Source organism: Plecotus auritus, assembly GCF_963455305.1.
Source record: "Plecotus auritus genome assembly, chromosome: 8".
In the NCBI taxonomy this organism is placed as follows: Eukaryota; Metazoa; Chordata; class Mammalia; order Chiroptera; family Vespertilionidae; genus Plecotus; species Plecotus auritus.
Window position 1 is genome coordinate 20979115 of NC_137782.1, and position 24513 is coordinate 21003627.

Sequence of the window (24513 nt, forward strand, 5' to 3'; positions counted from 1 at the left end):
CCTCAGCTGGGCTGTCCAGCTGCTGTGGGAGGCCTCTTCCCCTCTGACACTTTGTTTTCTCCAAGGCACATTCTTTATTGTGTGCTTGCTTTTTGTTTACTTGGGTTTTTTTATCTGTCTCTCTGCCCCTGCCCCCCTCATTCTGAGTCCTTGAATGGTGTGGGACATAGAGAGGCTCTCAGGGTATATTTGGTGAATTAATGAACAAATAAATGACAGTCATCTGCAAATAATGATAGCAAATTGCTGATTTTTATTTATTTTTTAATACATTTGTGTTTTTTTAAAAAAATATTTTTATTGATTTCAGAGAGGAAGGAAGAGGGAGAGAGAGAGAGAAAAACATCCATGAGGAGAGAGAATCATGGATCAGTTGCCTCCTGCAAGTCCCCCACTGGGGATCGAGCCCAAAACCCGGGCATGTGCCCTTGACCAGAATCGAACCTGGGACCTTTCAGTTCGCAGGCCGATGCTCTATCCACTGAGCCAAACCGGCCAGGGCTTGATTTTTATTTTTATGTTTGCCCCTCCTTTCTGTTTCATGTCCTAATGCATTGCCCAGAGCTTCCTCAGCACTGCTAAGGGTAATGGTGCTCGCAGGCATCCTTGTTTTGTTTGATTTAAATAGCATAGTCCCTAGGGTTTTGTCTCTAAATAGAACTTTCGTTTTTGGTTTGAAATATTAATTAAAGCACAAGGGTAATTTTAAGAAATATATATTAAGCACGTGCTTTTGCAACAAGTTTTTACTAGCCATGTTTTACCAAACATCCACTGGTCCAATACATTCATAGATTTTTCTGTTGACCCTTAGTTACATTTTGAGACAATCCCAACTTGGTTGCAGTGAATTATACTTTTTTAAAAATGAATTATACTTTTAATCCAGTATTGAATACTCTCTGTTGATACTGTATCTAGGGGCCTTGAGTCTTCAGTCCTGAGGCAGATTGGGACTTTCCTTTTCCCTCCTGTGTCCCTCCTTCTCCAGCCAGCGCTTTATCCCCTCAGCTGCCTGTGGTCTGTTGACCAGCCTTCCCTGGTGCAGGGTGGAGTCAGGTGGGCTGGGCTGAGTCACAATGGAAATATGGCAGAGTAACCCTCTGCTGTTTCGTTTCTGTTTTTTGCAGTTTTAAATGTTTCTTCGCTAGAGTCAGATCATGTCGTAGATTGGCCAAGGACCAGATTTATACTCTTGGTTGGTCTGGCACGCCCTGGGTGCAGCGGCCCCACCACAGGCACCAGCCTAGCAGAGGCAAATGATGGGGAATGGCTTGCTAATGCCATCCGTCTAGGTGTTATAACTGCCCGAAGAGGCAGGCATTTGAGAGATGACGAGATAGGGTCCAGAGAGACTGAGGCCTTGCTGAAGATGTCTCAGCTGACAAGTGTGTTTGAATGGGTGACTGACCTCACGCCTCTGCTCTTTCCACAATGCCAGACTTCTCCTTTCATCGCCGACCCCGCCCTCCCTCTGGCTGTTCAAATGGGGCAGCTATGAACAGAGACTGTCTCTCCCTCTCCCGCCCACAGGTTGTGCAGGGCGGTGCTGCCTGGCGAAGGCCCCCAGCAGGGGCAGAAAGCGAAGATCCTTTCTGGCCCATGAGCAGGAGCTGGAGCAGTCAGGGCAGTTCTTCTGGCTTCATTTCATCAGAACGAAACAAAGGAAGTGGCTAAAAGTGGAATTGGAAAAGTTTTGTTCTTAAGGGAGCCCCTTCCAAATGTAGGAGGCCCCAAAAGATGGCTGGTGGACAGGTATGGGAACAAGCAGAGCCACTTCAAGTGGATGACAGTGGATTCCTGACCCCGCCTCACCCCACACCACCACCTCCAGGAAGGAAAATCCTGGACTCAGCAGGCATTTGGGGAAATAGAGGCTCCACCACTCTTACTTGACACCCCCTTTAGTTTCTTTTGCTGTGACCCCTTTGCTCAAACAAGCAGCATCCCCATGGGCTTCAGAGATGCCGGGTCATCGGCTTGCAGCTCCGCGGCGACCCGGCCTCTGCAGCCAGTCAATGCCGGGCTCTTCTCCTTGGTGACCTTGCTGAGGAGGCTGTTCTTTTTCTGCCTAAAAAAATGCTCTTGGAATTTTGGTGGGTATTGTGTTGAACGTATAGATTGCTTCGAGTAGTATAAACATCTTAACAATATTAAATCATTCGATTAATAGGCGATCTTTCCACTTAATTGTGTTTAATTTCTTTCAGCTATGTTTTGTAGTTTTCAGTATATGTCTTCTATCTCCTTGGTCGGATTTACTCCTAAGTATTTTATTCTTTTTGATGTTGTCATAAATGGAATTGTTTTCATAATTTCCTTTTGAGATTGTTCATGCTTAGTGTATAGAAATGCTGCCATTTTGTGTGTTGATTTTGTATCCAGCAGTCTTGCTGAATTTGTTTTTTCTAACAGAGTTGTGTGTGTGTATGTGTGTAATCTTGAGGAGTTTCTACATATAAGATCATGTCATCTGCAAACAGCGATAATTTACTTCTTCCATTCTTATTTGGCTTTTTGTTGTTGTTGCCTAAGTGTTCTGGCTAAGACTCCCAACACAGTTGAACAGAAGTGGCAAGAGAAGTCTTCCTTGCCTTGTTCCTGGTCTTAGAGGAAAAACTTCATTGTGGGCCTTTCATATATGGCCTTATTATGTTGTGATAGTTTATATTTTCAGTTTGTTGATTGGGTTTTTAACAAATATTTTTATTGATTTCAGAGATAGATAGAAACATCAATGATGAGAGGAATCATTGATTGGCTGCCTCTTGCACGCCCCTACTAGGGATCGAGCCTGCAACCCAGGCATGTGCCCTTGATTGGAATCGAACCCGGGACCCTTCAGTCCGCAGGCCGATACTCTATCCACTGAGCCAAACCAGCTAGGGCAGTTTGTTGATTGTTTTTAAATCATTAAAAAGTATTGAATCTTCTCATATGCTTTTCTGTATCAATTGAGATGATTATGAGGTTTTTGTCCTTCATTTCTGTTAATGTGGTATATTACAGCAATTGATTTTTGTAGGTTGAGCCTAGCATTCCAGGAATAAATCCCACTTGGTCATGGTGTAGAATCCTTTTAATGTTTTGTTGAATTACACATTTGCTAGTATTTTGTTAAGAATTTTTGCAGCAATATTCATCAGAGACATTGGTCTATTGCAGTGGTCGGCAAACCGCGGCTCGCGAGCCACATGCGGCTTTGCCGCGGTTTGCCGCTCTGTTGACTAATGAGTTTGCCGACCACTGGTCTATTGTTTTATTTTCTTGTCTTTGTCTGGATCTGGTATCAGGGTAATGCTAGCCTGAAAGAATGAGCTTTGAAGTGTACCCTCCTCTCAAATTTTGTGGAAGAGTTTCAGGAGGATTGGTGTTACATCTTTAAATGTTTGGTAGAATTCACTTGTGAAGCACCTGGTCTTGGGCTTTTCTTTGTTGGGAACATTTTATTGTTCTTACTGACTCAATCTTCTTACTCATTAGAGGTCTGTCCAGATTTTCTGTTTCTTCATGATTTAGTCTTGGCATGTTATATGTTTCCAGGATTTTATCCATTTCTTCTATGTTATCCAATTTGTTGGTGTATAATTGTTCATAGTATTCTCGGTTGTAATGCCCTCTCTTTAATTTCTGATTTTAGTTATTTGAATCTTTTTTCTTAATCTAGCTAAGGATTTGTTATTTAGTTTATCTTTTAAAAATCTTAGTTTTGTTGATTTTTTTTTTTTTTTTTAGTTTATCTCACTCTAATATTTATTATTTCCTTTCTCCTACTACATTTGGTTTTAGGATGTTTTTTCTTCCCTTTTTCTGGTTTCTTGAGGTGTAAATTTAGGTTAACTTGAAATCTTGCTGATTTTTTATAGTACTCACTTACAGGTATACACTTCCCTCTTGGCCCTGCTTTCAGGTCATCCCGTAGGCTTGGTATGCTGTTTTAATGTTTACTTGTCTCAAAGGTATTTTCTAATTTGCCTTGTGAATTATTTGACCCATTGGTTAAGAGTGTATAATTTCCACATATTTGTGGATTTTCCAGTTTTCCTTGAGCTATTGATTTCTAATTTCCTTCCATTGTAATAAGAAAACATGCCTTGTTTGATCTTAGTCTTCTTGAGTTTGTTGACTTGTTTTGTGGCCTAACATGTGGTATATTCTAGACGAGTGTACCATGAGCACTTGAGAAGAATGTGCATTCCGCCATAATTGGAGTTTTCTGTACGTATATATGTCAAACTACTCTGTAGTGTTAAATTCTCCACTTGCTTACTGATCTTCTGTCTGGTTGTTCTATCCACTATTATAAGTGGGGAATTGAAATCTCTTACTAGTATTGTGTTGAGTCTATTTTATAGGAGAGGTAGGATGTTCATATGTAAGTTACTTCTGTGGCTTAAGTTTATATATCCCTTTTCCCCCCCTTTTTTTTCCTGGACTTTAGGGATTTTCTGTATTTCCTTGTGAACTCAGCATCTCACTTAGAAGTATATTTTTTTTGCAATTTAGCCTTTGAGTGTTTTGTAGCAGTAGAGAACTTTTTAGAAAACCTTGATGCCAAAGGGGTAACTATTTTCCATATTTCCCCCCATCGTTTTATTGAGGTTTAACTGACATACAATAAAAAGCATATATCCTAAGTACACAGCTCAATAAATTTTAAATATGTATGCATGATACCATTATCTAAATCAATTTATAGAATACTTCTACCATTCCAGAATGTTCTCTCTTGTCCCTTTTCAGTCTGTACTCATCCAGAGATTATCACCCTAGATTTGTTTTGCCTGTTTTGAGCTTGATATGTCATTTTCTTGTTCAACAAAAATTTTTAGACTTACCCTCTTATAAGCGATTCATTTTTAAAAATTGCAGACTAGTATTCCATACACCATTATTTGATTATCCATTAATTTGTTGGTGGATGCGTGGTTTCCAGTTTGGGGGTATTATTAATAAAGCTGCCAGGAATATTCTTGTACAAATCTTATTGTGTGCGTATGAACCAATTCCTCTTAGTTGTATATCTAGAAGTGGAGTCAATGAGTCACAGGTTAGGCATATACTTACCATTATAAGGAACTGACAAGCTGTTTCCCAAGGCGATTATACCCATGTACACTTCTAGTTGCTCCATATTCTCACCATTGGGCAGGTATGCAGGGCCATTTCCTTGTGGTTTCAGGTTGCGTTCCTTGAAACCTGACGTTGAGCATCTTTTCCTATGCCAATTGTGCATTTGGATAGCTTCTGTGAATTGTGTATTCAGTGCTTTATTTTTATATTGTGTTGCTTTTGCAATGCCTTTTTAGTTGTTTTTCTGCATACAAGTCCTTTGTCAGTTACATGTATTGCAAATATTTGCTCCTCAGCTGTGGCTTGCCATTTCATGTTAACAGTATCTTTTTTAGAAAAAGGGTTTAATATTGGTGACATTTATCATTTTTTTCTTTTATGGTTAATGTCTTTTGTGTCCTAACGATATCTTTGCCTACCCCAAGAGTCATGAAGATATTGTGTTCTTCTAGACTGTTTTGCCCTTCATTTAGGTCTGTGATCTGTTTTGAATAAATTGTGTACTGTGGGAAAGCACCAATGTTTTTTTCCTCATACAGATATCCAGTTACTCCAGCTTCACCTAAAGAAACTTTCCCTGTTGAATTGCTTGGTGTTTTGTTGAAGACCCAATGACCATACACATGTGTGGGTCTATTTCTGGACTCTATTAGATCTACTGATGTGTTTGTCCTAACTTTAGTACTACACTCTCTTAATCACTATAGCTTTTAAAGCAAGTCATGAAATTGAGTAGTGTAAGTCTTCCAATTTTTTCTTCAGTATTATCTTGCCTATTCTGGGTCTGGTGCATTTCCATATATATTTGCTAATTTATACAAGACAGTCTCGTTAAGACCTTGATTTCACTGAATCTATAGCTTAATTTGTGCAAAACTGAGATCTTAACATTTTGTAGTCTTTCAATCCATGAGCATAATATACTTATTGCAGTGTTCTATAGTTTCTCTCAGCAACATTTTATAGTTTTCGTAAGTTGTATACATCTCTTACTTTGAGTTATGTGACTTATATGCTGCTATTGTTTTCTGATTTCCTTTGCGAATTCTTTGCTAGTGTAGAGAGAGTACATCTAGAGTTTTGCCTCATATCCTGCAAAATGTTCTGGTAGATGTATCAAGCAAACAGTTGGTAATCTTCAAGAAATCAAATAATGGGAGCTGTGTCATATAATTAGAAATACATCTAATTTTCCAAACAGTGTAAAAAGTGATTCATTTTTGTATACCTCCTTTCACAGTTATTCCTTAGGAATATTACCTTCTGATTTTCTTTTTCCTTTGAAGACCATGTAATTCTGGAATGAACTTGCTCTTGGTATTCTTCTTGGGAGATGAGAAAGGCACATCTTTACAGAGGAACCTGTTTTTCAGTGAATGTCAAATAGGGAAAGGAGGTTATGGCCTACGTGCTGCCCTTTTTGCAGAATGGTGAACAAAGTACTTCTTTTTCTTTTTTCAAGAATGCCATAAGAACAAAGACATTAAAATACATTGGGATTGGAGTAGGGTGGATAGATTTGTGATATTTAAATTATCCTGGTCACATTTATGAATTCTTCACTGGTCAAATAATAGTCCCATCTCTTCATCCTTTGCCTTCTTTTTTCATTTATTCTTTTCTTCTCAGTTTGATTTATAACAGAGCAATTAGCATATTGCCTAACCTACAAATGGATATAATGATCAGGGACTCATTTTAACTTCAAGTAACACCAATGTAATAAGGCACAACTATTCAGGAATATTTTATATTTTCAAAGTATTTAGGAATTCTTTAATTAGAAAAATAAAGGCAATGGGGTTATCTAACAGGTTCTAAAAGTACTCATGAATTAATCACTCACATCCCCCTCTTAAAAAAACAAAACAAAACCTTAAATCACACTGCTATTAAGCTTTCTTACAGTAAGGAAGAAAACCAAGCTCTGCTAGAGTACAAAACCTGAAATTCTGAGCATGAAAATAATTTTTGATTAGACATCTGGTTTACTCAAGCACTAGGCCTACATGAAGCAGGAAAAATAATTCCATCAGTACTGCTTAATTCCAAATTTCCTGGGGACAGAATGTTGCATTCTGTACTACAGACTCACCTTAAAGCCTCCCTATGCGCTTGATACTGATGAACTTGAATGGGTATGAGAACTTTCTGTACACTGGACTTGAGTAGCTAGTGATGCAACTTTCAGAAGACACAAGCGATAGCAGTGCCTGCATTGAAAGTCTTTGATAATCAAAGAAAAGAATATCACTTAAATAAAATCTTATAAATAAAGGAAAATATATGCACTTTTGCCAATGGATTGCTTATCAGGAAAAATGTCACAATGAGATTTTCTGTCTATGAGATTAAAACTTAATTGATATTCAACTTTTAATTGATACTCAGGTTATTTTGCAGTACTAGAAAACAGAAAAAGAAAACCAACCAATTTAATATAAATTTAGGGAAGAAGTGCTGGATTAATAATATGGAATAGCTGCACTTCTTTGGCTAACTCATTTAAAAAATGCCAATTAAACATTTTCAGTCAAATTTTATTATTTTTTTTTAAAAAGCAGCAGATCATTACAATTCAAGAACCTAATCTAAATATGCACTTGACAATGAAGCACATCTGAGTATGGAGTGAAAAGTTTTCCAAAAAACCATCAAATGCATCATCTCCAAATACCCAAATAATAAATCACTTCCGCAGGCCTTTTGTAGAGTGGAATCATAAACCAAAAACTGAAGATTTATTGCTGTGAAAACAAACCTGTAGTACAGTAGATGAATCTTGGGTATTAAGCATAATCAGTTGAATCAAGTTAAGTTGAAAATCTGATAGGAAATCTGTGTGTGCATGTGAGAAAGTCTGTAAGCCAGTTGACCCAAGAGCAACTGAGATATCTAACTGTTCAGTGAGACCAGACATTATTTTAAATCTCCATTTTTGGAAGGCAATTAAAAATGACAATTCCAACAGCCCACAAACCATTATTTTAAAAATTGTAGAAAGCAATTAAAACTACGTTCAAAGAGCCTTTTTCCCCAGCTCCATTTCAGCACCCCAAGGAGAAATAAAAAAGCATCCATGACTATCACAGATGAAAACAAAATGAACGTCATTGGAATCAGTTGTTTTTCCCCACCGAGGTATAAAATCTATATAGAAATTTGATACTATACTATAACAAATTGTACTTCTCATAGTTCTGTTTTAATTTCCTTTAAACCCTGTTTAATATAGTTTTTTTTTTTTTGTAAAAATGTTTTCATGATTCTGAACCTGGTTCCAGTTCTTTTCATATATTCTTATATCAATATTTAATATACTGGCTACCAGTTCTATCTTGGAAATTCTTCATCGTGACAGCATGTCCAGCGGAAATCACTGCTGTGCTAGCAGACCCTCAGAGGTGCAGCTTTCCGGAAGCACATGTTGTTGATTGTTTCACTGTCGGAATAGTCTTTACAATGACTCTTGACGAAAGCCTCTTCAACCTTGTAAACATCAGTGTGCAGTCTCGCTACGTGGCAGGAGGCTGGTTCACGGCGCGTGAGGAGCGAGTCTAGTCTTACTGGCTGAGAACCCTCACCCTGCAGGAGGGAGCACTGTCCCCTTTTTGCTACTGAAGAATGTGGCAGAAATGTATGCTGAGGTAGCCCAGTCAACCCTTATTTTTTTCTTGTGTAAATTTGGTCTCAGAATATTTCTGGAAGGGTGACGTTGCGGAGAAGCCACTGCTGGGACCGGGCTCCACTGCAGTCTCTGATGCTGGGCACCTGGCTGTCCTCCTCCGTGGCTTTATCCAGGCACTGGTTACTGTTCACATGCTGCAGGGTCAATTTCTGAAAAGGACAGAAAAAGAGTCTTAACCTGAAAGTGGAAAACAACAAAAACATCTCAACCATCATTTTTGGTGATTATTGAATTCTTCAGTAGAAAAGGGATTTTTGTTTTTGTTTTTATACGTTATGTAAATAATAATGGAGAAAAGGCATCTATGTAAAGATAGCATTAGGAACTTTGTGGGAGGGAGAAAGGCACGGGTAAAGTGGATTACTCTGGACTTGCAGTACGATGACCTACATTCTAAGTTCTATTCTGCCATAAGCTCTCTGAGAAATTTTACGTTTCTGTGCTTCAGTTTCCTAAAAATATTATTGGATTAGCTGTTCTTAATTTAGGATCCTTAACCTATTTTCAAAAAGCTATTTCAAAATTGCTTCATTTCCCTATGATAAGGCTGTTCAAATGAATACTGTGCTTCCATGCAGGTCCTTTGGAAGACTCAAAATCATAAGGAATCGTAAGATTTATAAAGCAGTTCTTAATAAGTGGCCAACAGATACAGCTATGTACCTTCTGTCATGCTGGTTTGGGGGATACTTTTAAAAGGACAGGCCAGAGGAGAGCTAACAGGGACACACTGACTCACAGTACTGCATCCGATTCCCAGCAGCCCTGGTCAGGGTAAGGACGCCAAAGCAACTGTGTAGGAATCTGCATTGAGTGTTACCCTATAAGTGTCTACCATGTAAAGGAAATGTGAAATATGTTTACTGATATACATCTCACTTTTTACTTATGGCGCTAAGTGTCTACCATGTAAAGGAAATGTGAAATATGTTTACTGATATACATCTCACTTTTTACTTATGGCGCTATTTTAATGTAATTAACATTACAGTGGAGCTCAAAAATTCCTATTGTGCGAACTTAAAACCTAATGATGGAGTATAATACAACTATTTTAGCTTTCAGTCATTTATTCCGTATTGTGGTCAAAGTAGAAATTGGCCAAAGGCATTACAGATGTCATAATTTACTACGAACGTTGACTGTAAGTTCAGTATTACATACGTTAATTCTTATAGAACCTGGACCAGAGTCAGCATGGTTGTGGTGGTTTTTTATGCAGATGTTCTATAGTTTACTTGTTGAGAGAAAGAGCTTTGCAGTCAGACATTTCTAGAATAAATTCCAGATTTATCACATACCAACTACTGCCATGGACTGTTCTATGATGGAGATATGTTCTGAGCAATGTGTCATCAGGCAATTTCATCATTGTGTGAACATCATAGAGTGACTTACACAAACCTAGATTGTAGAGCCTATGACACTATATGGTACAGCATATCACTATAGAAAACAATACAAGATTAAGTCAAGCAGAAGAGAAATTGATACAATCAAGGAAGGAAATGTCATAAACACAGGATGTATGAGGGTGCTGCCAGTTTAAACATGACATGCTGTTTTGTAAGAAAGAGTAGACTCTATATATTGTTATACATAAACCAGTAACACAGTCATTATCAAGTATTATGTACTGTACATAATGTCTGTGTTGTAGTGTTACACCACTTGGCAGCGCAGAAGGTTTACACCAGCGTCGCCACAAATAAGTGAGAGATGTGCTGTAACGCTGGGTCACGCAATAAGAATTTTTCAGCTCCATTGTAATATGTGGTCTGTTGTATGTGGTGAATGACTGCCCCTGAACAGAAACCTCTCTGAGCCCCAGGTTCATCATCTATAAAATGGGGACAAAAATACTCAAAACTGTTATGAGTAAAGATTAAGATATGTACGGGAAGTGCTGCCTGGCTCAGAGGAAGCTCCTGATAAATGGCACTCCCGCTGGAAAAACTCAATATCCTAACAGCACCTCCCGTAGCCAGCAACGCGATCTGGCAGAACAGAGCGCTGGAGGTCCCCGTGCACACCGCTTGCTGCCCAGGCCTTGGGTCGTGTGTAAGACAAAACCCTCAGACATTCCAGAAGGCCCTGAAAAGCTTCTCTGAGTGTCAACTGTTAGTGTTAATAAAAATATACAAATTGGACACAACAAAAAATTTAGTTGGGGAATTGGTCCTCTCTCATCCCAATTTTAGAAATTATTTCACTTATTTAGTTTCATTTTAATGAACTCCTAACACAGTCACCGGTTACTGCTCCACGCTGGGTGCAGCTGAATCCACACCAGAAGGCTTACTGAGACAAGCCAACCCCTGTTTGTTTGTGTTACCTAATTGGTAGGCTGTCCTTTTTTTTTTTTTTAAATATATTTTATTGATATTTTTACAGAGAGGAAGGGAGAGGGATAGAGAGATAGAAACATCGATGAGAGAGAAACATCGATCAGCTGCCTCCTGCACACCCCCCAATGGGGATGTGCCCGCAACCAAGGTACATGCCCTTGACCGGAATTGAACCCGGGACCCTTCAGTCCGCAGGCCGACGCTCTATCCCAGGGGTGGGCAAACTTTTTGACTCGAGGGCCACAATGGATTCTTAAACTGGACCGGAGGGCCGGAACAAAAGCATGGATGGAGTTTTTGTGTGAACTAATATAAATTCAAAGTAAAGGAGCGGAGGGGAGAGCAAGAGAACCGGACAGAACAGCCGGATCCGGCCCGCGGGCCGTAGTTTGCCCACGGCTGCTCTATCCACTGAGCCAAACCGGTTTCGGCGGTAGGCTGTCCTTTTTTAATGAGCATTGGGAGGCTTTTTAAAACATTTGGGTTGTCACGATGACTATGGGATACCACTGGCATTTACTGTCTGGGGTCAGAGACTGCACATCGCAGTACTACCCAGAATGGCAGTAGCATGTATCATGGAAAACACTGGAACTGAATATTCAGGTCGTTTCCAATGGTAATTTTAACTCGGCCATTGCTATATTTAATGTTATTTTTTACTATAGTTTGACATGGTGAAGGGAGACCCAGGAATTATAAAACAGCCCTCTAGGATCTAACAATCTATAGTCGAGAAAAGACTGGTAGATAAAAAATAAACACTACAAAGAAGCAGAGCATTAGAAGGGTCAGAGACAATTATAACTAAATTATGACAGAGAGCTAACTTCTGGTAGGGATTCATGCAAGTGATGTCAAAGATGGGCCCTTAAGAATGGGTAGGATTTGTTAGGTAGAGGGAAGTGTATGATCTTAAATATTAAGTGGGAAAGTACAGGGCAAGTTCAGAGAACAGCAGGTTGGTGATGCAAGTGGATCAGAGTTTGTATATGGCACCATATAGGGAGAAAAGATGGGCAAAGTCATAACTTTGGACATCGCCATTTAAGGGATAGAATGGAAAAGCAGAGTGAGCCAAGCAAAGGAATAGAGAGAAAGCTAAGAGAAGAAACTAAACAGTAGTGTATCTAAAGCCCATGGATAAGAGGCTTGTAAACTACTACCATCAGCTCAGAAACAGCCACGAGGAGCTCCGCATCCAGAGCCGCCGGGAAACCAGGCGGAGGCAGGAGCCAGGGCTGGGAAGCAGAGGCACGAGCGCGGGCCATTCACCTGCCATCAACCAATGTACGTAGAAAGTAAAGTAGGAATAAGTCTTTCCTTACAGAGAGAAGAACACCAGGGCTTGTAAACAGAAAAAGAAGAACCAGAGAAGACATCTGGATGCTGTTTCCAGAACCGTAGAGCAAAACCACAAGTTGGGAGGTTGGTCAGACAGGAGGTGAGGGGAGAGGCTCATGTGAGTGAGGTGGGGAAGGTGAGGGGGGTTGTCACTGAACTATCCTCATGAGCCAGAGAGTTTCATTAACTGGGGCTCACCTTTACCTAAGTGTAGATTTACCAAGCCTACTTACCACTCCATTCCCCCATGTAAGCCTGTGAGCTTGACATACAGAGGGAGGGGGGCTACTTAGTGACAAGGACCCAGGCAAGGCCAGTTTCATTATCAGGGAGATTAAAACATGCTTATTTTATGCATATTGTTTTTCCCACCTGTCAATTTTTAGAGTATAAGGGCAATTTGACCTATATTCAAATTCCCCAAGAGTTCATTTTTTAGCGATAAAGTCTATAAATATACCCAACAGCACACATAATTTTATATATTTTATCTTATTCATGTACATATAACTCACCATGGGATCATACTCCCAAAGTTGGTTGCCTTTTAGGTGGTGGCATTTGAGCATTGTGACTGGGCCGTTGAGTTTGGAGACATCCAAGCAAAGGTCATCCGTCCTAATTTCTTTGTTGGCAGTGTAAGAGAAAACCTGAAAAACAAGCATGCCCACGTGTAAGCTGTCACAGTAAAGCCAGTCAGTGTTTTATACACCCAATAATCTGGGAGGGAAAACACAAATAATTCAAGAAACACAATTTTGAACTTTATTAATGTAATAGAGAATAAATGACTCAGAAAAGCTACCACTAACTTTACACAGAGGAGAGAAAAATTTCTATGTACACACTGAGTGTACTGTCACGGACTGTCATCCGTTTGCAAAAAAGGGCAAAATAAACCTCATGCACAGCAACGTAAACACAGTTCTCACAAGGGGCCTTTTCAAATGTTTCACTTTAAAATAATCATTAGAGCGAAGGCTCCCTTCTCCTAAAGGTCTTTATTATTTTCTCTTTAAAGGAAGGAAAATATTTCCTGAATGACATCATGAGATTAAATGAACAGAAAAATCTGAAAATTATCCCTTTTAAAGCTTTACTAAAATACTCACCTGATTACCTCCCATACCATGACAGTTAAAGATTCCAACTTTTTCATTCTCTTTTCTAGCCATGTTATCGAGACACTGATTTGTTTCCACATTGCGTATCTATGGGACAAAGGATAACACAAACATCAGAAGTGAAAGGGGTTAACCAGACACACAAGTACAGATACGCACACATTAAAAGCAATCTAAACTTTACTATAAAACAACCTCAGATGCATGACAAGGTAAGGGCTATGAGTTTGAGGGGTGGAGCAGCAGCAGCGGAATTCACTGTCTATCTAAAATTCTGGAGTCTAGAAAGGTCTTACTCTGATATAATGTTTGTGTTTCAGGGAGAAATCCTTGAAATTCTTATTTCCTTCTCCCCGCCCCAAGCTGTTCTTCTAGGATTTGTATTTAGTTCAATGCTCTATTTTGCCTAATAATTTAACAACTTCCTGTGGACACCATTAAGCACAAGGGCATTAATTTTGATGATTACTCTGTTGAGTTCTTAGGCTCCTCAAGGTGGATACTTTCTAATCAGAGTTTGGAGCTTGGCTTAACTGGGAGTATAATCATGGTGTGGTGCAAACACCACTCTTTTGTTAGATAACCATCAGTTACATAAAAGGAATTTAAATCAGTTATCAAAATCAGGAAGAGTATTTTAAGCAATCCCCCTTGATATGTTTATTTCCCCTGAATCATTGCAGTTTAAAAGCATATTGTAAACTAATAGACATTTGAAAGTCCTAAATCTATTCCCATGGATGTTAGCAGGTAGGCCAAAGGGAGATATATAACAAACTATACCTGTCATGTCATGTAGACAGAAAAAAAAATGTAACTAGTTTTGTGTGGTGGATAAAGTTAAAACCACAAATAAGCCATTTTTTTTTATAAGCAAATGTACAGTCTACATATTATTCCAATATCTTATAAGGCACTAACAAGCCCATATGCATTATTATAAAGATGCCAAGACATAGGTGTGAAAACTATTATTCATGGCTGTCAGGAATAGGAACTGGGATTTTGACTAAGTGAGACCTGGGCTTCAATCCAAATGACCCAAACCTCTGAGATCCATTTCCTAACAGTACCGGGGAGGTAACTGGCTCTGTGCTGGGTTAGGTAACACAACGCATCCACGTATCTATTCAGAGTCTAGCTCAGAAACAGTAACAATCTGCTATTCCTTCCATCTCAAACTCGGTTCATATAAGACAGGATTTTTCCAAGTATAATGCTGATACTTGGAAAATACAGAATGACATAAAATATACAGGCATGTTATCAAGAAGAAGATAAATTACAGGAAAGAATTTAAGAGTGGTTAATATAAGGATATTCTAGTCAAATTGTCACCTTTGTTGGATTTCTAAAAAAAAAAAAAAAGACAAAAACTAGAATTAAAAGTGAGAACCTTCTGACAAGTAAAGATGGGCTAGCTTCTGGGTTCTCCCACACTTACAGGGCTCTGTCCCATCTTTGGTATACACAGTATAGATCCACAAAAAATGCTTATTACACTATGAATTTCTTCTAGTTTTTTTCATCTTCCAAATGATACCTTGATGACTATCTTGGAAAGAGAAATGAGAGAAGTCCCCTTGTTTGGTAACACAGTACTTGAAGATTATCAGGATTTCCAATGCCAACTGAGATCCTTAATTATTAAGTCACCTCCAACTAAAAGACCGATATGCTCTAGAAAAAGAAGGGAGCTCTTCTCGTTGGAGTAGATACTCCTGAATATAAATGTGATCCTGATGTTCTCCTTAATGGAGCAGAAAATAACTACTGACAGGATGGTTGGGAATTTGATGTAATACATCCCTAAGAAAGTTGTTTTGGATTACATATTCTAAATCACTTGAGAATAAAGATGATTATGGAAGATATACAGCAGTTTATGAGTTTTTAATTTGCTGGGTTTGACAAGCAAATATGAACACCTCAACTTTAGGGCCTGTGCAGGGAGAAATTTGTGGAATGATGGCAAGATCGATGAACAGCCTCCGGTAATTGTGTTAATGTCCCCACCTTTGTCCAACAGAACTTTCTATGATGATGGAAATGTTTTGTATCTGTGCCATCCAGTATGGTAGCCACAGGTGCCTAGTGTGACTGAGGCATTGAATTTGAATTTAATTTAAACAGCCACATGTGGCTACTGGCTACAACACTGGCCGTGCAGGACTAGATGCTGACACACAGGAAAAAGTCTTCCACCTTTTGTGAGGGCTACTTGTCAGTGAGAGAAATGGTGCACAAGCCAGCTAGGAAGCTGTTACCACAGCCTGGGCCCTCAGTGGAGGCACGTGGAAGGCCCAAGTTTGGTTAGCACCTCCTGGAATTAGTAGACATCCTAGGACAGTGGTTCTCAACCTTTCTAATGCCGCGACCCTTTAATACAGTTCCTCATGTTGTGGTGACCCCAACCATAAAATTATTTCTGTTGCTGCTTCATAACTGTAATTTTGCTACTGTTAATGAATCGTAATGTAAATATCTGTGTTTTCCGATGGTCTTAGGCGACCCTGCTAGCGGTTCTCAACCTGTGGGTCGCGACAGTAGCAAAATTAGTTATTAAGCAGCAACGAAAATAATTTTATGGTTGGGGGTCACCACAACATGAACTGTATTAAAGGGTCGCGGCATTAGAAAGGTTGAAAACCACTGTCCTAGGGCCGTGGTCAGCAAACTGTGGCTCGTGAGCCACATGTGGCTCTTTGGCCCCTTGAGTGTGGCTCTTCCACAAAATACCACGGCCTGGGCGAGTCTATTTTAAAGAAGTGGCGTTAGAAGAAGTTTAAGTTTAAAAAATTTGGCTCTCAAAAGAAATTTCAATCGTTGTACTGTTGATATTTGGCTCTGTTGACTGAGTTTGCTGACCACTGTCCTAGGGGATCTAAATTATGTCAAAGGGGAAGGTTTGTAGACGAATGGTCCTTTATATAGGATTTCTTTATGACTGAATAACACCAGTCATGGAACCAGAACTGCCAATGAGCCGAGCCAAACCAAAACAGTTGTAGGCACCACGTATAACTAACTTTGAGACTGCCGGAGGGTGAGGAATTGTTAGAAGCAGGAAGTTTTCTACCTGAATCATAGCAATATCTGAACAGTGGTGATCGGGGAATTAGCTGCACTTCCAAGGTGTCTGGAGGCAGATGGGTGGAAGTGAGAGTGGGTTTGGGGATGCAGACCTGTGCATCACTCCGACCCTACCATTACACGCCACGAGACCATCGGCAGGTCGGGATTCTAAGATAGTGATGCCCCAAACCACGATCTGAACAACGGTATCTGGCCAGGTGTGAATACAAGTGCCACTGAAAGGGTTTTGCGATCAAACGTGTTTGGGAAATACTGGGTTAAACAAGTTTAAATAGGTTTCTTTGCTAAAAGACTTCTCAAAGCCTTTTACATGCTGTGACTCTTGGTAGGGAAGGGTCTGACAGTATAGGAGGATATAAAAAAACAGCATTTCCCAAACATTTTGGGCCACAAAATCCACTCCCTCTCCCCCATCCCTGCCTTCCTAACCGAGCGAGCACCCTGAGGGACAGCAGATAGCAGCATTCTTTACTCAGAAAATGGGAAATGTTGCTGTAAAAACCTCATTTTCTCACCTGTAAAACAGGGACACCAGTCTCAGGGGTGCTGAGATCTCGCAATAAGCCTAGTAGGAACTGACACATAGTAGGCCCACAATAACTGTCCGTTTCCCTTCTTTATCAACAGATCCAGCAACTCTTTAGTTCTTTCTGAAGTAGCAACTTAGGTGTACACAGCTATCTCTAAAATATTATTTTTCACTTTAGGAGTTGAAAATCATTGTGAACGCACTCATTCTTAAGAAATAGGCATGAATCAGAACTAAGTTCCTTCATTTCTACTCTAACCTCCTCCCAAATCTTGCCGTCTCCATTAGGGGGGACAACGTTAGCGGTTAGAGGATTTTTGGAATCTAGTAAAATAGAATCTGGAGACACTTTTTCAATCCTTGCCATAAGGTAAAGATTGGTTAGATGCGAGGAAGAGTATGGGATCAGTGGCTAAGGATACAGGCTCTCGAGCCAGACTGCCTGGGTTCAAATCTCGTCTCTTCTATTTTGTGGCTGTGACCTTTGCCCTGTTGTTTAAACCACTTACTTAAGCCTCAATTTACTTACTGTGAAGTGGGGAGAAGAGCACCTATATCTCATAGTGTTAATGTGAGGATAAAGAGTTAATATTTGTGAAGCAGTCACGTTGGTGCTGGACACGGAGCTCATGCTCACTGAACCTTAGAATCGTCAGATCTGCCTGGAGAAGCTACGGTTAGTCTAGAGCCGTGGTCGGCAAACTGCAGCTCGCGAGCCACATGCAGCTCTTTGGCTCCTTGAGTGTGGCTCTTCCTCAAAATACCACGGCCTGGGCGAGTCTATTTTGAAGAAGTGGCGTTAGAAGAAGTTTAAGTTTAAAAAATTTGGCTCTCAAAAGAAATTTCAATCGTACTGTTGATATTTGGCTCTGTTGACTAATGAGTTTGCCGACCACTGGTCTAGAGTCTGGCTAACCCACCAGGGGCCTGAATTCCTTGCTTTTTGTGACGGTCGTTTAGAATATTCATCTCCTGGATTAACAGCTATTAGATATCATAATGAAACACATTTATTCAGTTCCAGGTCATACAGGAGCTTAGGAGAGTTGGGCTCAGTGAAATCAGAGCCTAAGTTTACACTTTCCAATTTCCCTTCCTACTCTAAAAGCCTGTGATTCCAGGTTTCCCTGGCCCCTGAGTCTACAAAAGACCCTTGAAGGCTAGGTTCCAGGCTGTAGTGAAGGAGGCTCATGCAGGCTGAGCTATGATCACAAGCTAGAGAACGCTCCGGCCCGGAAGTCAGCTTTCATCTGCGTAGTGTGGCTTGCCATGAAGGGTATACAAGCGTAAGCCAGCTGCTTAGTTAAGAACAAGCAGGTCACTGAGGGTTAAATCTGTTCCTTATACAGAAAGCCAGCTGGCAAGAGGCAGGTAAAAGGCATTTGCTTTGGCAGTCGCCTGCTATGGGTCAGACAAGTGGTTCTTTGTAATACACCTATATTCTGGCTCAGCTAACAGTGCCCAGGTGTTGTCCAAAACTGGGTCAGTTCAAAGGGAAAGAACACCTTTTCATTCTCTATCCTAAAGGCAAGTGACAGGAACAACTGCTATGAATCTTCCCATGGCACATCACCTTCCCTGAGCCTTTCTCAACCTGAATGAGGCTACCACAAAGGGAACTGATGCTCATTAATGAGGCAAGACACTCCACATCACTTGTTTGAGGGTGAATTCCTGAAGCACAACGACATTCAGAGGTAGGGAACTTTCAGCCCTGAAGCAGCCTCAGTAACTACTAAGGACGACATGGGAGAAAACACAACCAGGTTGAAATTGCTCTAGCTCACCACCATCGGCTCCCTCTGGGATCTATTTGCTTCCACATCCTATGTTTCTAATTGACATCTTTTCCCCAAGCCCCGTCCCCAATACCTCCTCTTCCCTCTTATATGAGGAAACAAGTCATTAGAACTTCCTCACACTTCTACCACAAACCACCAGCTTCTCCCCGCAAATCTACAACTGGCCGGCACTAGCTCATTCCCTCTACCTTTTTTCCTGTACCAATGGATGAACTGCCTTCTCCCCTGCCCCCACCCCTTCCTCCCCTGTGCACTGCAGCACATCCCTCCCATCTGATTCCCACATAACTCCTGCAATCAGTGGCTTGATTTGAGCATATTCACATTTTCTTTTTTGGGTCATTTGCATTAGTACAGTTTCATCATAGCAAAAATAAACAACAAAAATTAACAACAAAAATTCTTCCTGAACCCCATATTCCCCTCCAGCTACCACCCATTGCTCTGCACTTTTTTCTGTAACAAGATTTCTTCCAAGACTTGTCCACTCATGATCTCCACTTCCTTTTTCTCCCTTGATCCTTGAAGCCATCAGGGACTTTGTTCCTACCAATCTCCATGGGACCCCTCCTGACACAGACTCCTTGATTTGACCAGACCTCTCATTAAAGAAAAGGACCTGGATTTCCCACCCACAGAGCACAGTTTGGACTGGGAGGCAGAATGGATGGCTGGGGACACTTTAAGAATACTGTGGAATAGGGCACACGTCTCTCTCACATCAAACCCTATACTATGGGCACCCATAAAGATACAAAGGCCAAACTCCAAAGCACAACTAACTGTGTTAATTATAAGCATTAAGAAGCACATTATTTCAGGTTTCAAGAAAACTTGTTGCTGAATTCTAAGAGCAATGACTAAAGGCATCATCAGAAACAAACATGCTTACCAACATTCTTTCCATCACCCCACCCAAAATGAGATTTAGAACTCACAAAGGAAAAAAAAATGAGTGTTAAAAATACAATTAATTATCAATGGTCTTGCAAGTTTCCTTGTCAGTTCTTTATAATTTATTATGTTTACTTTGAAGTTCTTCAAGTTTTGATTCAGGCTAATTAACATTAGGACATTAGCTTTAGGAGTATATGGTTTCAACTAAATGGGTCAGTTTGGTAAAATCAGAAGTCTATGGAAGACACTGATATGTTGTAACAGGAGTCCAACTATGAAAGGCTAGGGGTAGAGCATTCTTATTTTAAGAAAATACGATAAAAAAAATTAACAAGGTTTCAAGTTATGAGGTAGACTGTCAACTAATAAGAATTTTCCCACACTTATGATTATGTAATTTTAATATGAAGGTACTTCTTGTTGGATGTTTAACCTCTATTGATTTTGATACATAAGTGAGAATATAACCACATAGGATACTTTTTTTTTTTTTTTTTTTTTTACCTCTCCCAAAGAGAAATAGTGACGTGGAATCTGCGAATCAGGATAAATATTCTCTAGGTACCAAGAGAAAGGTTTGCATTGGAGTTTGTGTCTTAGACCAAGTCTTGATGCTATATCTCCATAATCTACCTTCGTAACACCTGTTAAAAGAAATGAGTGATTGAATTATTGATGTTCTATCCGTAGCATATTTCTATATCCACTTCCCAAAGTATAAAATGAGGAAATATATTAGTACACGTTTTCCAAAGAAAAATTAATGTGAGAATGGTATACATGCTAATAATAATACAAACGTAAGTTATATGGGATCAGAAAACTTTACTATGTTAAGGCAAAAACAAAAATCAAGACATTTGCCCAAATAATGTCGAGGAGGGAATGGTACACTGCTAGGCAGATTTCCAGCTCATCGAACAGCTATTCCCACAAAACTGAAGATCAGAGAAACGTCTGGAGAAAAGTCCCTGGAGGCATGCTACCACTGGGCGGGGACTGGCCTGGAGATCCTCAGCACTTCATATCAACGTTAAATGTCAAATGTCGCAGTTAGGTTACAACACACGTTAACACCTGGACTAACAGTAATTTCTACAATACTGATCTGGGTAACTTATTGTTGTTAATAATATATCAGGCATTCTGCTAAACACTTTTTTTTTCTTCAATCCTCACCCGAGGATATGCTTTTATTGATTATGAGAGAAACACTGATGTGAAAGAAACCATCGATTGGTGCCTCCTGTATGCACTCCAACCAAAGACCAAACCCACAACCTTTTTTGGTGTACGGGACAATGCTCCAACCAGCTGAGCCACCCAGCCAGGGCTGCTACGTGCTTTTTTACTGTGTGTGATTTCATTTATTTCTTACAATGATTTATGTGGGTAAGTGTTTCACCTCTGCTCAAAGCTTTTTCTACCTCTTCTTACCTCTCCTCAGAAGGCATTAGGATCAGGGACAAGCAAGTTAGTCTTGTATTTCTACAGGTAAAATAATGCTAACCTGGAGAAATTATATAGAAGAAATTCTTGAACTCATCCATCCACACTTCTGCGAGGCGTCTGTTATTTTTATTGATAATCTGTCCTGTGCCTCCTGGAAACGTGTAAGGTGTAGCTTTCCGAAACACATGTCCGACATGTGAGCAAGTAACGATCTCCAGGGTGCCTCCACATTGCCAAATCTGCACATAACACCAGAGAAGACGCGTTTTAAACACTGCTTGTTGAAAAAGAAATTTGTTCGCATCTGCTGAGTTTCATACTTGAAATTTCACAGAATCACAGGCATATAGTAGAGCCCCTGTTACATGATCTTTTTAAAACCACGCTTCCTCAGGAGCAAATCTTTCTCTAATTTTGGTTCTGATTAAACCAGAAGGTAAAGGTTAAATTCAGAAAAGATAGGCTAAAGGCTAAATACAGAAACAATAATGAGGTCTAGAGCAGTATTTTCCTAACTGCAGACCATGAGTCATAAAGGGATCATAAATTCAAATTTCATGAATTGCAACCAGTACTTGCTAACAAGGACATACTGTTTCATGAAATGTTTATGTGTCGTGTGTGTATAATGAATAATGTACTTATTAATATGGTTCACGGCCAAAAAAACTTTGACCACGGAAAAACACAGCCCAGGAATCTAAGTGGATCTCTCCTGAGTTATCCAGGGAGACTGTGACAGCACACTCTGTTGTCCTTGTAAGCAAAAAACAAAAAGGGGATAAAAGACAGATCAAGTATGGTTTCCCATGCTTATTTAATGAAATTATCCTTTTGCTTCTTTCAAAAGACAGTGTTTCCAAAAATTAAAAATCTACCAACTGCTTACAATTTAAATAGTCAGTGTGTGTACTTTTTCCCAGGATCATAAAGTGAGAAAGCTGACTAGGATCTCCAAGAGGATCGGAGTCCGAGCCTCCCCTTATATAAGCGGCAGACGTCCACTAAGGAGCAAGTGGGTTCAGATTACAGTGCAGTCGGTGTGGTTTCCACCGTTAGCTGTGTGTCTAAAACTAGATTATTTGCAGAAATACATAATGTCATTTAAATAACATGTTGACTATTTTTAGAGCTAGCTTGAATTACTTCAGTAACAGAAATTATAAACTAATAGGGAATCTTGTATAAGTTTTATAAGTAGACTATTAAAATAACTGAATTACTTGCTTAAAATAGTTTACAATGAACACTTAATAGTATCGCCAACTTTTTTATGAACTGAAGGCTCTGAAATCTGGTTGAACTCATACAAGATTCATTTTTTTTATTTAGCAATAACATGATTAAACCATATCCATACTTAAGGTTAAGTAGATTACTTTTTCAAAGGGAACTTACCCTAAAGGAAATTTCTAGGTTTTCTCCTCCCCAGATATCCATTCCAGCATCGTATGTTCCAATCTCCTGAAAGTAATCTCTGTCTATTGAAAACAGGCCTCCAGCCATGGTAGGCGTTCTGAAATTCAATCGTAATACTATACCGTTAGTTGTAACAATTTAAATTTACAATCAGTTTTTGTTTTAAAAACTTGTTTTATAACTGTTTATAATGACAGAATAAATGCTTATTCTCACACTCTTGGGGAACTTTCATAGCAGCCCCCAGGGGCTTGCTTTTTTTTTTTTTTTTTTTGCTGTGCTGTTTGGTTTTCAGACATGACCTGCACCCTGGTCAGGATGCCATAGTCCTCCTCTCCACTCCCACAAGCTCTTCCTCAGCATCCACCTGGAAACTCCTTAAATTGAAGCTATTTCTCAAAATCCTCTACACCTGAGAGTGCACGCACCTATGCCACAGTTCCTAGCAACTCTAAAAGCGGCTGTGTTAACCCACTAAACTCGTGTGAGCAACTCTCACACACCAGGTTCTAAAGGAAGGCAAATTCTGCAAAGACATAAGACTAAACAGGCTGAAAACCACAGGGCCCTTTCCCTATACCTGACTGGAACCTTTAAGGAAAGAAGATGAAGTGCAGAATAAAATCTATACATCTTTCTAAGGGGATCATCATCCTGACCGCCAAGTATGGTATATCCTTGGCAAGAGAAGGGCCTCATTCTGCAAAACATGGCCCCCGTATGCAGAACAGGTGGGAATATGGAATCAGGCAGAGACATGATAACAAAGGAGGTTTAACTAAACGACTACCAAACATTTGATTTCCTGAAGAATGAGTGGGAAGAAAAACTAGGCTCTCACTAGAAGAAAACGATGAAGTTCTAGGGAGAAAGACACCATGGAGGTCATATTTTAGGATGAATTGGGCCGCCTCTGTAACCCTAAAATGTACTAGTGAGTGTTGGCACATTGGTTTTTCCAGTAGGAATAGTTGTTTATACACACACACAAAATTAGGAATTAGTTTGATTTTAGAAGAGAAAAAGAAAGTCTAGTATTGTAGGAGTCAAAGGAACTAGGCCAACACCCAGAGTTAGCATTTAGTACAGGGGTTTCTTGACCTGGGTTTGGGGCATCGCTAAGTTTCCTAGAATTATATGCTGTATCTTTGGTATGTATATGTGCACTCCCCTCCTTAGAGGAGACATAGCATTCATCAGATTTTTCAGAGAAGTCCGTCATTTGTGAAGTGTTTAGGAACCCTTGGCTTAGATGGTGATTTGACTAGTCAGCGCAGGAGTGGGAAAATCCCTTTACTAAGAAAGAACTCAAGTGAGCCAGGGGAAGGAGGTCAGAATCACTGACACCTCTTGTGTACTCTGCCAGGACAGGGCTTGAATTCAAGGGGGGGCAGATCTGAGAAGCCCAGGATGGGGAAACCTAAAAAGCCTGCTTCTGATGGCACTCTCGATGACTACGGCAACAGCCCGTGGATGCAGCTGGGATCAATCCTGGGAAGGCTCAGAAAGCTCAGGCTCTCAGGTTAAAGAGTGTGAATAGCAGGACAATTATTATCCCTTTCTGGAAAAAAAGTCTGTATATGACCAAATGTAAAACAAAAGAAAATTCAGAAGTGCACTAATGAAAATTCATTTTTACACATATGTCAATTCTAGTCCTTTTTATATTTAAAACAAGCTTTCTAAACTTTACCAGTCAGTAAGTATCATCCAGATGGTGCTAGGCTGAATTTAAAATCTT

At 39.9% G+C, this 24513-nt stretch overlaps 1 protein-coding gene across 2 annotated transcripts in view; it reads right to left on the minus strand.

The window, feature by feature from the left end:
* Positions 1 to 6830: 6830 nt before the first annotated feature.
* GALNT1 (polypeptide N-acetylgalactosaminyltransferase 1) overlaps positions 6831 to 24513 on the minus strand; it is an 80450-nt gene continuing 62767 nt past the window's right edge. For both annotated transcript variants that reach the window (XM_080683153.1, XM_080683152.1), the window contains 6 exons: positions 22752 to 22869; positions 21412 to 21592; positions 20406 to 20545; positions 13566 to 13664; positions 12969 to 13103; positions 6831 to 8910 (listed from right to left, as the gene is read on the minus strand). In XM_080683153.1, coding sequence (XP_080539279.1) covers positions 8764 to 8910; positions 12969 to 13103; positions 13566 to 13664; positions 20406 to 20545; positions 21412 to 21592; positions 22752 to 22869 — 820 coding nt within the window. In that variant the 3' untranslated portion in view covers positions 6831 to 8763. The remainder of the gene's footprint in view (positions 8911 to 12968; positions 13104 to 13565; positions 13665 to 20405; positions 20546 to 21411; positions 21593 to 22751; positions 22870 to 24513) is intronic.